This window comes from Artibeus jamaicensis, unplaced genomic scaffold (assembly GCF_021234435.1).
Source record: "Artibeus jamaicensis isolate MK-2021 breed Jamaican fruit bat unplaced genomic scaffold, CSHL_Jam_final scaffold_833, whole genome shotgun sequence".
Taxonomy (NCBI): Eukaryota; Metazoa; Chordata; class Mammalia; order Chiroptera; family Phyllostomidae; genus Artibeus; species Artibeus jamaicensis.
This window is the reverse complement of record NW_026522056.1, coordinates 22,847,673-22,860,174: the sequence shown is the minus strand read 5'-3', so window position 1 is coordinate 22,860,174 and position 12,502 is coordinate 22,847,673. Positions and strand designations below refer to the sequence as shown.

At 39.7% G+C, this 12,502-nt stretch overlaps 1 protein-coding gene across 2 annotated transcripts in view; it reads left to right on the top strand.

The window, feature by feature from the left end:
- TRAPPC11 (trafficking protein particle complex subunit 11) overlaps positions 1–12,502 on the top strand; it is a 33,464-nt gene that overhangs the window by 1,499 nt on the left and 19,463 nt on the right. For both annotated transcript variants that reach the window (XM_037128764.2, XM_037128762.2), the window contains exons 2-10: positions 518–742; positions 2,568–2,737; positions 3,390–3,460; positions 4,244–4,358; positions 5,245–5,344; positions 5,873–5,946; positions 8,061–8,157; positions 9,807–9,940; positions 10,598–10,745. In XM_037128764.2, the coding sequence (XP_036984659.2) occupies positions 539–742; positions 2,568–2,737; positions 3,390–3,460; positions 4,244–4,358; positions 5,245–5,344; positions 5,873–5,946; positions 8,061–8,157; positions 9,807–9,940; positions 10,598–10,745 (1,113 nt within the window). In that variant the 5' untranslated portion in view covers positions 518–538. The remainder of the gene's footprint in view (positions 1–517; positions 743–2,567; positions 2,738–3,389; positions 3,461–4,243; positions 4,359–5,244; positions 5,345–5,872; positions 5,947–8,060; positions 8,158–9,806; positions 9,941–10,597; positions 10,746–12,502) is intronic.

The following is a 12,502-nucleotide window of genomic DNA, read 5'->3' as shown; positions in this document are numbered from 1 at the left end:
AAGTTCTGTGCACATTTGGAGATGTTAACGAAAATACTGATTTGTCTTCAAGTTGACCACCTTTGTAATATGAAAGATTTAAAAAAATACAATACCAGTAGTTACTAAATTTCAGTAGGTCAGTATAGGAATTAAAGTTTTTAAAAATTTTGATCTTTTTTGTGTTTGTTCAACAGTTTGCAGACATTTCAAAGTCTATTGCCTTTGTGTAATGTTTATTTTTTAAAGCCTACTTTTTAAAAATTAGAATTATTTTTAAAGATTTTATTTATTTTTAGAGAAAGGGAAAGAGAGGGAGAAAAACAGCAATGTGTGAGAGATACATCAGTTGGTTGCCTCTTGCATGCCCTCAGTCGGGGACCCAGGCATGTGCCCTGTTTGGGAATTGAACTGGCAACCTTTCCGTTCACAGACCGGTGCTCAAACCACTGAGCCACACCAGCCAGGACTATAATGTTTCTTAAATGGAGATTTATATATTAGAAATGTATATGGGCTTTTAACATTCGTATTTCAGAGTTGTCCTCACACCGTGATCATGAGCCCCACGCAGTGGGACTTCCCTGTGGAGTTATGTTGCCGGCCCATGGCATTTGTTACTCTGACTGGCCTGGATGTGGTTTACAACGCTGTCCACCGAACCGTCTGGGATGCTTTCTGTGCCAATCGGAGGGCTGATCGGGTACCGATTTCCTTCAAGGTGCTACCAGGTGACCACGAGTATCCCAAATGCAGACCCAAGGTAATGACATTGTGATTGCATGCGGGCTCTCCTCCCCCTGTCCTCTGTGTGTGGGTGAACTTTTTTGCTCCTGTGGTCTGTGCTGGAAAACCCCTGAGTTTTTCAAGGTGATGGTTACCGTGATGCACAGAGAAACCCTGGGCTTTTTCATGTCTGTAATACGCTACAGGCATGTTTAGTGCTGGTTATCTTTTAGCCCTAGAGGAATAAGTACTTTATAATTATTAAGATTTTATCCTATGAACCTAGGGTTTCTTTTTTGCATTTGTTTAAAAAAAAAAATGACCAGGTCTCCATAAAGGCGTCTCGAAAGGTTTCACGTTCTCCGTTCATCATTGCCAGGTTCACTGTAGAGTCCGTGGTCTTCACACTCCAGCTCAGCTTCACACACGTTCGTGGAGCGCTTGCTTCGTGTGAGGTACCTAGAGCTGTGTAGTAGGCTGGTGACGGAGATTTGAATAGGATGTGAGTAAGACATGCTCTCTGTCCTGGGGGAGTTCTGTGTAAACGAAAACCACTTACCCAGTATGGAGAGAGGAAAGGCATTAGGTTCAGAACTGACTTTTAGGGTGAGCATCATAGTAGAGACCCTTATTTACCTAAAAAAATGATTATATAGTATTAATAATCGCAGCCAATACATACGTAGTACTTAGTATGTCGATTTACTTTTTAAAGAAAGTTGTGTATGTTGATTGGTTATTTATTATAGTCATGAGTTTGATCTGAAAGTCAGTTAACAAGGCACATTGATCAAAATATCCTCCCCCAGACCCCGACTTTTTTCCCCTACGGTAGTGTTTCTGATGGGCTGGCCACTGGACCAAGTACATTATCATCATTTGGGGTGTTTTTACTAAAAATGTAAACGCTAGGCCTCAGTTCAACTCTGGGAGGGTGGGACCAATGGCTTCGGTCGCCAGCCAATTCTTTTCTTACGTGTTTGAGAACCACGCATTGAGGACACTGTTTCATGTACTGAGCCATAAAAATTGAGCTCTCTCTGAAATTGTGCAAGTAACCACACCCCTGGCCCTTACACTTTATTTTTTAATGTGTTTGTGTCAAGAAAGGCCAGTGGCCCATTACAACTCACCTGCATCTCTCCTCAGTTAATTTTCTAGTTCAGGAGCTTTCTATTTTCCTTTTCCTGGGTCTTTGCTGAGTCTTCAAGCTTTTTTGTGTGTCAGGGTTCCTTACTGTTGTGGTCATTCCTCACTGGAAGTAGTGATCAGAGCAGTGTGAGCTGAAGTAGGCAGAGTCAGTGCAGGGAGTTAAGTGATTCAGCCCCGCCTTGGTGGGGGGCAGGGGCTCACATCCACATCTGCTGCAGTCCCTTCCCACCACCCAGCATGTCGTGCTGAGCCCCAGCGGCTGCGTCGGGCTTCTGTGTTTAAGAATTGTCCTTTATTCCCCCTTCATCCACAAGCAAGGTGAAATACCATCCTGCAGTGTTGTCTTCAATCAAATGAAGCCATGTTTGCTTTTAGATAATAGTTTATTTGAGCAGCTTTTTACAAATCAGAAATTGGAATAGTGAGGAATAGAAGTTGAATTTACCTGGAAAAAGGCTGTTTGCTTCCAGGGTATTTGAGAGCCGTGACATCATTAAAAACATCGTTCTTTAAATGGGAATCGTCGCAGCTCCGGGGCTGAGGTTCTAGTTGTTTCTTGATCTTTGAAAGCTGGGATTTCCTCATCTTAAAGATGGCTGGTGTGTCTACCCAGTGAGATCAGTGCCCGTTGAGGGCCTGGGGCCCAAGGACACGTGGTTTCTGCTGCTGTCCTCATCCAGTAATCCTTCGACTTCTGCCACCACTTGCAGAGAACTTCGTATGAGTGGTACATCCCCAAAGGCATCCTCAAGACGGGCTGGATGAATAAGCACCTGAACCTGGTGCCGGCCCTGGTGGTCGTGTTCTACGAGCTGGACTGGGACGAGCCTCAGTGGAAGGAGAAGCAGTCGGAGTGCGCCACCAGAGTGGAGATCGTCAGGTCTGGTCGCCCCATGCGCTGCGTTGGCCCCCTGGGTTGTCCGGGTCTGCTGTCCACGCACGTTGAGCGCAGGCAGCTAGTGAGATGCTGCTTAGACTGTGTTGGTCCCTCCGGGGACTGCTGACCTCCAGGGAAGTGTGTGTGGCTCCAGACAGGAAGCTTTGCCGTTAACTTACGTGATGCTAAGCAGGATGAAAGGGTTAGAAGACTAGTCGGTCTGAGTTTCCAAACGCCTTTTCTTGCATTTACAATGTGTTTTTGAAGATACAGTAATTTGCTCTTGAGTTGCATGATACTTTTGCTGTATCACCATTTCAGTTTCAAAATAGTTCTTTTAATGACTTCTCTGTAACATGTCACTATAAAGATACTGCATTATAACTTTTACATGAAAGTATGTATTAAACTTTTGCTCTCGAAATAGACTTTTGTAAGGATTAGAAGCTTGATGTGAGACTGTTTTTTTGAATTTAAGTAACTCTGGCATTTATGTTCCGTACATGCAGGAAAAGATTTTCTCTGATCTTGGGAGTTTTTTAGTTGAAATTTATTTTTCTTTGAATTATCAAACTTGTATTTTATGTAAAGTTTTGGATATATTTTTAAAAAACAGTTTAATTATTTAATTAATGTTGTTATCTTTCCAATGCAGGCAAAGTTTACAAGGGAGAAACACGAAAGTAGCTGTGGTTCTGATTCAGAAAAAAACGCCTTTGCCTCCAGGTACCAAAAAGTTAATTAATAACTAGTTAGTTGCTTTATACCTCTGATTCTTATTACCATGAAGCATAATTTTAATGTTGAAATTTTTTGTGCATTAAGTTATGAGAAGTACAGTATGTTGCTTTAGGAGGTACTAATAGTATGTGCATAAATGCTTCTTGTAAAAACGAGAATGTTCAAGAGTGCAAGTCTTCCTAAGTCCTACTCACCCATTGCCCCTGTTTCCTGATTTAGGCATATATCATTGACGAAACAGTTACTGACTTTTAAAGAACATTGTTTACGTGTCTGAGGTCCATTTGAAGTTATAGTCGTGAGGTAGTACTTTTTTCCTTAATTTGCAGTAGGGCCAAGAAAAATGCAGTACGGTTTCTGGTTTCCCATTAGAAAATGCCTGCGTTTCAGATGCTCGTTTCTTTCTCCTCCTCAGGCATTGCGAGGCCAAAACAGCTTCTGTTTCTGTGTTGAACTTGTGGCATCCCGAATCTACTCGCATGAGTTAGTGCTTCCACTCTTAGTTACGGTTTGGGGAGCAGTTTTGCGGCTTATGTGCTGGCATCACTTAGCCTGTCTTGGCTCAGCAGACAGTTCCAGTGTTTTCCTATCGGATGTGAACCGTGTAACTTCTGAGAACCCACAGTACTCTTGGGGACCCAGGAGTCCTCCTGCCATGGTCGAAGTGGCTGGGTTTTTACTCTTCATTGTGGTGTTCAGATTTGGGGAGATGCTCATTGCGAAGAACACACTAACTACCTTCTTTGTCTTAATGGGTCACGTCAACAGGAGAAGATGTGATTGCTTCAGAAAGGGCTGCAGCTCTGTGCAATGCGTGTGAACTCTCGGGAAAGTCTTTGTTTGTGCTGCCGCACACCGACCACCTGGTGGGCTATATCATAAGGTAAAGAAGGGTCTTGAAGATATTTTTTTTTTAGATTTCTTTTTAGACATTGAGAAATTGGTAGTATAGACCCATTTATTTAAAAAATACATGTTCATGGGGAAAAATTCAAATGGAGGGAAACCCTTGCAGTGCCGCCTTCTCTGTGTGACTAGGAACTCCGCTTTCCCCAGAGCCCGAGCCCCAGGGGGCACCTCGGAGGTCTGCCTCCTTCCCCGAAGGAGCTGAGTGGTTCAGCCCTCTCCAGCCAGGTTTTCTGTGTTCCCGGGGAATGGCAAAGTTAAGGAGTGGAGCAGGATTTGAATCACACAGATGTTGCTTCACCTCATTGGCCTGTTTTCATTTTTTAGGCTTTTTCCCATTAGTTTTTTTACTCTTGAAACCCTAAATACTGAAGTCATAAAAAATAGTCACATCTAAACGATAAAATAATAAAGGTAGAAGTCATCTTAGAATGTACCTAATTGTTAGAAATTACACAGTGTGTTCATCGGTTACCACATTCTGCCCTGTGTGGTGTGCGCCTGTGTGTAACGTGTACCCACATGTGCATGGGATTCTTATGCCTGTTACATACACATGGCATGTAATCATCACACCCATGTATAATACGCATCCTTGTATTTCCCTAAAGGTTTGGGCAAAATGTGCACACTACACACAGCAAAATACAGTACTTTTGGGGTAGCACATAATTTTAAATGGCTTTTCTGCAGTTTTAATTTTGGATTTTTTTAATCTAGAAAGTCTGGTTATGTTTTGCTTCATTTTTTATCTTAGTCGTGAGGTAAGCTAGATATCATCGCTGTCAGAATTTTACTTTCATTTCTTACAAATATGATTGTTTTAAAATAACTTTAGTGTTTTAATGTTCTTATTTTAAAAGATTAGAAAACGCCTTTTATGAACATGCGCAGACTTACTACTACACCGAGATCAGAAGAGTGAAATCTCACAAAGAGTTTCTGAACAAAACAACACACCAGGTACGTGTCTGTCTGTCCCGAAGGAATGAAAGGCTAGAAGCTAGAAGCGCTCGGAGCAGATTGCTCGGTGCTGCGGAGTTTGAGGGAGGTAGTAAGTGCCTTTGATAAGTTGATGTTTTTAAATGGCTTTGGCACATTTATTTATTTATTTATTGTTTTAGTTTTTTTAAAATTTTACATTATTTTGTTTATTTGTTCAATTTTTTAATTTAATTGTTGTTCAACAATTTTACATTATTTTTAATTGAATTTTTTCATTACCATTTATCCTCCCATATTTTCTTTCACTTCCTTTTAGTTTTTCTAAAAGCATTTAAAAGCTAATTACTTTTTGTATTTTTTGCCCTTGAAGTTCCTAATAATAGATTTTTATAGCCTTGCTAGCAATACTTATTTGTTAGAATAATTCTTCCAATTTGATTTTGAATATTTTTTATACTTTGATGTCTCTGCTTAATAAAACTTATTGAAATTTTTACATTTTTAAGAGGATATGCGTAATAATGATTTTTTTCTGTTCTTTTTCAGCTTTTATTTGTTAGACATCAGTTCAAAATCGCTTTCTTCAATGAGCTGAAACAAGATTCACAGAATGCACTGAAGTAGGTTTCTAACAGCCGTCAGTCTGAATTTCCTCTTATCCTTATGTTAACACCACCACATGTGAATGGCAGTTGCTGAATCACAACCAAACTAATTAATTTTAAATGTTTATATTGGTTTAGATGCATGTATGCTGTGTTTACTTTAGCTTGTCTAGAGATGAGTGGAATGTAATATTTTTAGACTTAAGTTCCGTTGTCGGAAGTAAATTTCATGGTGTTACAACGCTCTCTGGCTTTAATTAAATGTCATGATCTAAAGATATGTAACAGTAAAATGTTCCCACTTTCTGCTTCTTATTTACATGTTCAGTAAAATGCTTGTGTTAAGACTGATTTCCAGAGTTAAATATACATTAAACATTATCTAAGTCAGACTGAGTTTAAGGTATATAGTGCACTTACTCAATTCACTTATGATTTTATTTTTAATTAAATTTGTTTTTTAGTCTGCAGTGCCTGTCAGCATCGTTTTTACTCGGAGGCTCTGCATAGAGCTTTGCTGAGTATTTGCAGATGCCCTGGCCATGGTTGAGCGTTTTATTCCTTTTCCACAATTTAATAAAACACCATCTCTTTCTAGCTTTATCTCAGTTTTTGAAGATTGTAGTGGCAGTGTAACAAAGGGATAAAAGACAGCAGTGTGTCCTAAAGTCAGCACAAGCTGAGTGTCCAGGGAAAGAAATAGAGGAAAGTCCGTCTGATATTCAGAGGAATATTACAGAAACCTCTGTGTGTGTGTGTGTGTGTGTGTGTGTGTGTGTGTGTGTGTGTGTGTTATTATTGAGGTGCTCAGTACCAAACTGTGTTCTCTGCATCTCAGCGACTTCAGATAATTATAGCCAGCTTTCATGTAGCTGGTTTTTAATCCATACATAGTACTAGTTAAAAACCTTCCATTCCATCTGTGTTCACATGTCATTCTGGAAAGACAGCTTTTACCTGCTGAAGTTAGGGGCAGTTTTCTTGGGAGAAGACTGCTGAGAATTCGCCCCCACCTTCTGTGGTCAGGGTGGGCCTCCTTCTGCCAGGACCTCCTTTCTCCCACCATCTCTCCCTCAGCCCCTGCCACCTGGAGGACGTGTCCCCTCTAGCCTGTGACCGGACCAGTGATAGCCGCTTAACTTGAGGAGACACTGGGTTTAAAAGCCTCTGACCTGTGCTGTACGATAACACCTTTCCTAATAGAGATTCTCTTTGTTTGAAAAGCTCATTTTGATGCTTTTAAAAAATACAATTTTTAATGCTAAGTTTTAGATTAACTCTGGACAACTGTCCACTTTACTCATTTTCCTACGTATTTTCTACCAGTTATTGACAGGAGTTAATGACAGGACAGTCTGGTTGTGATGGTGCTGTTCTTAGAAGCCGTTGAATCTTTTTGCACATTAATCAGTACAGCACTTTACAGGGCATCAGAGATTAGTACATATGAGGGGGACCTAAAACTATGGAATTATCTTCTGGAGGACTGGCCCCATGTGGTACAGGCTTCCCCCACGAGGCGCGTGTTCTAGGGAACCCAACTGTATCAGCATACCAGCTGGTGTTGGGGTGAGAGGCTGCATTGAATACTCTTTCAACTCATTAGCCCATGTCATGCATAATGGGTGGTTTACAAGCGCATCTGCCCACACTGCGCTGAGTGTTGAGCAGTTTTTTACCCAAAACAGCATGACCCCCCCCCTCCCTATTCACCTGACCTCGCCCTGAGTGACTGTTTTTGTATCCCTGGATGAAAAAAATCCTCAAAGGAAAACATTTTGCAGTTGAAGAAGAGGTGAAACAAAAAATAGTGGAAGCACAAAAAGGTATCAGGATCAATGAGTTCAAAAACTGTTTTGAGCAGTGGAGAAAATGCCTCAGTGGGTGTATTGCATCAAATAGAACTTTGAAAGGGACTGAAGTTTAAACATGCAAGAGTAAATACACAATTTTTTATAAATAAATCCTGGGATTTTTTGGGTCCCCCTCATACATGTTAATGAGCTGGTAAGTGTTAAGAAATGTTGACTCAGCATTGTCTCTGTTATTTTTAATAAATTTATTCTGAGTATTCTTTTCTTAAAATTAATTTATATCATAATTAACCACCCTCCTCATGTTTCTGTTAGAAATTATAGGACCGCCTATAATCTTGTACATGAATTGAGAGCCCATGAAACTAATATCCTGGAAATTAAGACGATGGCAGGATTTATAAACTACAAGGTAATCGTAATTCCAAATAAGGGAAATTCGTCTTTAACGATCAGATTATCTTTTTACAGTTTGAAAACCAAAGTTAATCACCTGCTCTGAAAAGTATTTGATGAATTACACTCCTGTATGCCCTTGATCTCAGGGGGACCTGGGGCTTAGCGGCACCCCCATTGTAAAGCTTGATTTTATGTTTAGGGGTGTCAGCCTTCTCATTTAGAGCGGTTATACTTTTGTAAAACTCCTCTGGGGAGTCTTTTCTTTGTTTTTACGTGGGGGCAGGAAGGGGCAAGAAGAAAGTGCCAATTATTGAAGTTTAAAAGACACAATGTATTAGAACAATGTAAGGCTTCCTTGGTTTAGTGGCACAGCCTCGGGAAAGGTGTCTGTTCACCTTCATGCAAACTTCTGTAGGTGTTATTTCTGCATTTTAGGATTATATGTGGTAGAAATAGATGCTCCCAGAAGGCATTTATTTGTTTTCCTTTTAGTCTTTGCACACTCAGTCTGTAAAGAGGGCTGGCACTGGATTGGTGGTGTGAGGGCAGGTGGGTACTTAGTTCTCTGTTTCTTGAGTGGAAGTTGGTCCAGTCTCTGGAGAGACTATTTTTTCAGTGACTACAGAGTCGGAGTAGCTAGGTGTTCCCTTGACCTAGCAGTTCCATTTCAGGGGATTTATCCGACAGGTGTGCTAAGACTTGCAAATCGCACATATGAGGATATCTGTTATATCCTGTGATAGGAAAAGATTGGAAACTGCCCAGAAATAAGGGACTGGTTAATATAAGTTATAATTCCAAACAATGGACTATTATACATTTAAGAATGAGGCAGCTCCATCTGCTGCTAAGGAATGAGATATAAGATATTTTTAGGTGAAGAAGTAAAGCACAAAGCATATTTAGAGAGATGCTATCTGTGTAGAAACAATGCTGTATGTGTGAATGCACACGCACGCGCACACACGCTTGTCTGTGCACGGAGTGTGTCACGAGACCTAATCTGGGTGCCTCTGGAGAGGAAGCTGAGGGACAGGGACAGGTGTGAGGCTTCACTTTTCAACTGTTTTTTCTTACCTAAAAAGTAAAACTGGTAATAACTTTTGGAAGGAAATTTGGGCTTTGTTTCTTCTGTTTTTCCTCCTACTCTGCATACGTGTACATTATTACTGTACATGCGTGTACATACGTGTTCTGAACCAGAATCCCCAGCCAAAGGTTGTTAAGAATTTCTGTGGTCCTTGTTTGACATGGAGTCCGCTGTGTTCTCTTGTGCTGTAGAAGATCTTTAGCTTTCTGGCAGTTGCAGAGCCGAAAGTTGACCTGTTCTTTCTTAGTTATCTGTTGGAGATACTTTATTTTTGCCCATCTTATGTTCTTTGTTGGTCAGGTATATATTTTTTACTATTACTAGGCTTTTTCTAAGGTATAGAGTAGACCCAACACATAACTGAGTAATTGTATTTCATTTATCGAAGGGATGTAACCTGGTTTTAGCATAACCGTGCTGCTAGAGAAAATCAGTGCTATCGCAGAGAACGGCAGAGAAGGGAGACCCACGGTTTTTCCCAAGTTAGTCTCGAAGTTGAGATGTTTTTAAATGAACATGCCTTTTGACTTCGATTTTCCTTTTTGTTTCGGGGTTGATTTTATATTTTGCAGATCTGTAGGCTGTGTTTTCAGCACAACACCCCACTGGATGCCATTGCTCAGTTCCGAAAACACATCGACTTGTGCAAGAAAAAAATCGGAAGTGCGGAGTTGTCCTTTGAGCACGCTGCGTGGATGGCTAAGCAGTACGTTTCACGTCACACTTTCAGGGGAAGTTTGAGGAAACCCTTGGGGTTTGGAGGGGTGGGATTAGTGTGGGCTTTGGTTCTAAGTGGAGCTAAGATATCGTCAGTAAGTAGGTCTGTAATGATCTTGTATAAGTATCTTTCCAGTAATAGTAAAGATCGACTCATACAGTTCCTTAAGGGGAATCGGTTAATTCATGGTACTGTCTCTATCATTCAGCATATATTTACTGAGTTTCCACCATGTTTCCAGGTACTGAGAATATACCTAGGTAGTGAACAAAAATGCCTGCTGACATGGAACTTTCTATTTGAGATCCATGTTTAAAACTTGCTAAAATGAAATTGTTGCCAGAAACATGGACGTATTGGAGTGGAGGGGACTATTTTGACATTTAGTTTGGGAGTATATTTATAAAGGCTTGCCCGCACTGAGAGGTTGTCTTAGATACAGACTCTGTTACCTACAGTTACTTAGTGTGTATTAGTATTTACACAAGAGATCCCACTGATTTATAGTTCATCAGTAGCATTATTTTAATACAGTTGCTGAAGCTATGGTTCCAGGTTGAATAATTATAGAACTAAGCATTTTCTTTCCCATTCTTTTTCAAAAATTTCTTGATTCCCACCCCCCCCACCCCCACCCCCGTTTAGATTCCAAGCCTTTGGAGATTTGTTTGATGAAGCTATTAAGCTAGGGTTGACGGCTATTCAGACGCAGAATCCCGGTTTCTATTACCAGCAGGCCGCGTACTACGCCCAGGAGCGGAAGCAGCTGGCAAAGACCCTCTGTGAGCATGAAGTAAGTGCCGCCTCCTGTGGGGTCTGGCCTGCAGGAGATGGAGTCCTTTTCTCTGGAAAGCAGAGAAAACTAATTGGTGTGGGTAGTTTTTGCCAAGCTTTTTAATATAATCAAAAGTTTATTTATTTATTTTGTTTTTTTATTTTTCAGAAATTACAATTCTTTTCCGTTTTACCCCGAGTACTCCATTTTCACCTGAGTACTCAGTTTTCATCTGTCTGTGACTTAAGCAGTTTTTCTTTGAAGAACTGATTTATGATTATCAGTAGGTTTGTGATTTAGACGAGAGAAAATTACTTTAAAATAAAAGCCGCAGTTTGGTGCACGCTTCACCGTAAATCTGGTGTTTTGTTTTGCAATCATGTCTGTAGGAGTTTGAAGGCACGTGCTGTGTTTGATTCTCCAGCTTTGGACTTCTTCCTCTTCCTGAAGATTTTCTCTATGGAAACGCTTAATAATCTGTTTGAGACATAATGTTAGTTGCATGCTTTCTTAAACTCAACATTTCATTTTTCCTTTCTCTCTGATGATTGTATTTAAATACCAGTTTCCCCATAAGCACCTTTGAAATAAGAACATGGCGTGTATGTGTAAATTCATTTTCATTCATACAGTTACGTTAGTTTATTTTCACTTAAAATTTGCAGTTTTCTTCTCGGAAGATAGCTGATATTTTCAACAGTACTACTTTAAAAACTGTTTCAAAAATAGTTTGCATATTAGTACCTTAATGTATGGATTTTTTCTTAAATCATGATATAACTAGATTATTTTCTACCATGTTATTTGTATATGACAACTTCATTGCATGTTTTATATTGTAAAAGTCTAGCATATTGTATTTTGAGTACAGTATTTTAAAAGGTTTTAAAACTAGGTTTTACAAGGATCTGAAGAAATGGACATTAAAAAATAACATTGGCTGGAATGTAAAATAATAGTTCTGTCAGTAATAATTGGAGAAGCCTCAAAATCTTGCCTATCTTTTGAGCCAGAATTTCATTTTCAGGAAGTCTAAAGCAGAGAGATTCTAAGAGATAAGTTTGAAGATTTATTTATAAAGTGGTTCTGACAGACTTATTAATTGTAAAATGGAAATAACAAGATGAACAGCTATGGGGAGTTTATTAAAATGTAGAACAGCAAGCAGCCAGAAAAATGTTTTAGAAGAATATTTAATGGTATGGTGAAATGTACAGATTACATATAAATGAAAAAAGCAGGGTGAAAAATTATTCCAGTTGATAGGATGAATAAATGTTTGCATACAAATCTGGAAGAATCGTCTGTACATTGTTAACAGTGGCAGAAGGTTGATAGGTAGTTTAAATTTTTTATCCTTTTTCTTTTGGATGCGTTCTGCAGTTTTCGACAATGTGCTTATATTACATTTCGTTTTCAGGAGAAAAGTTAGGAAAAAAATAAAACAGTATAAATTTATAAATTCTGGTGGCAAAAATACCCCTCCCCCACCAATACCAGGACTTAAACACAAGTGATAAATAAGGAAAATGGTGCGTTTTGAAAATTTCTTATAACATTTTTTTTCATTTGCCCAAGAAGCACTGCACTTGTAAATGTGGAATAAACATCAGTCATAATTTGTAGTATTTTTTTACTGGGTTATTATAGCAAAGGTAAAAAGATAATGTAGAGAAATTTTAGCACATCCTCACTTAGCGTTGTCGACGGGTCCACGGCTTTGAGCTGGGTGCTGCCAGGTGCGGCTGGCATCACCCTGGGGCGTTGGGGCCGGG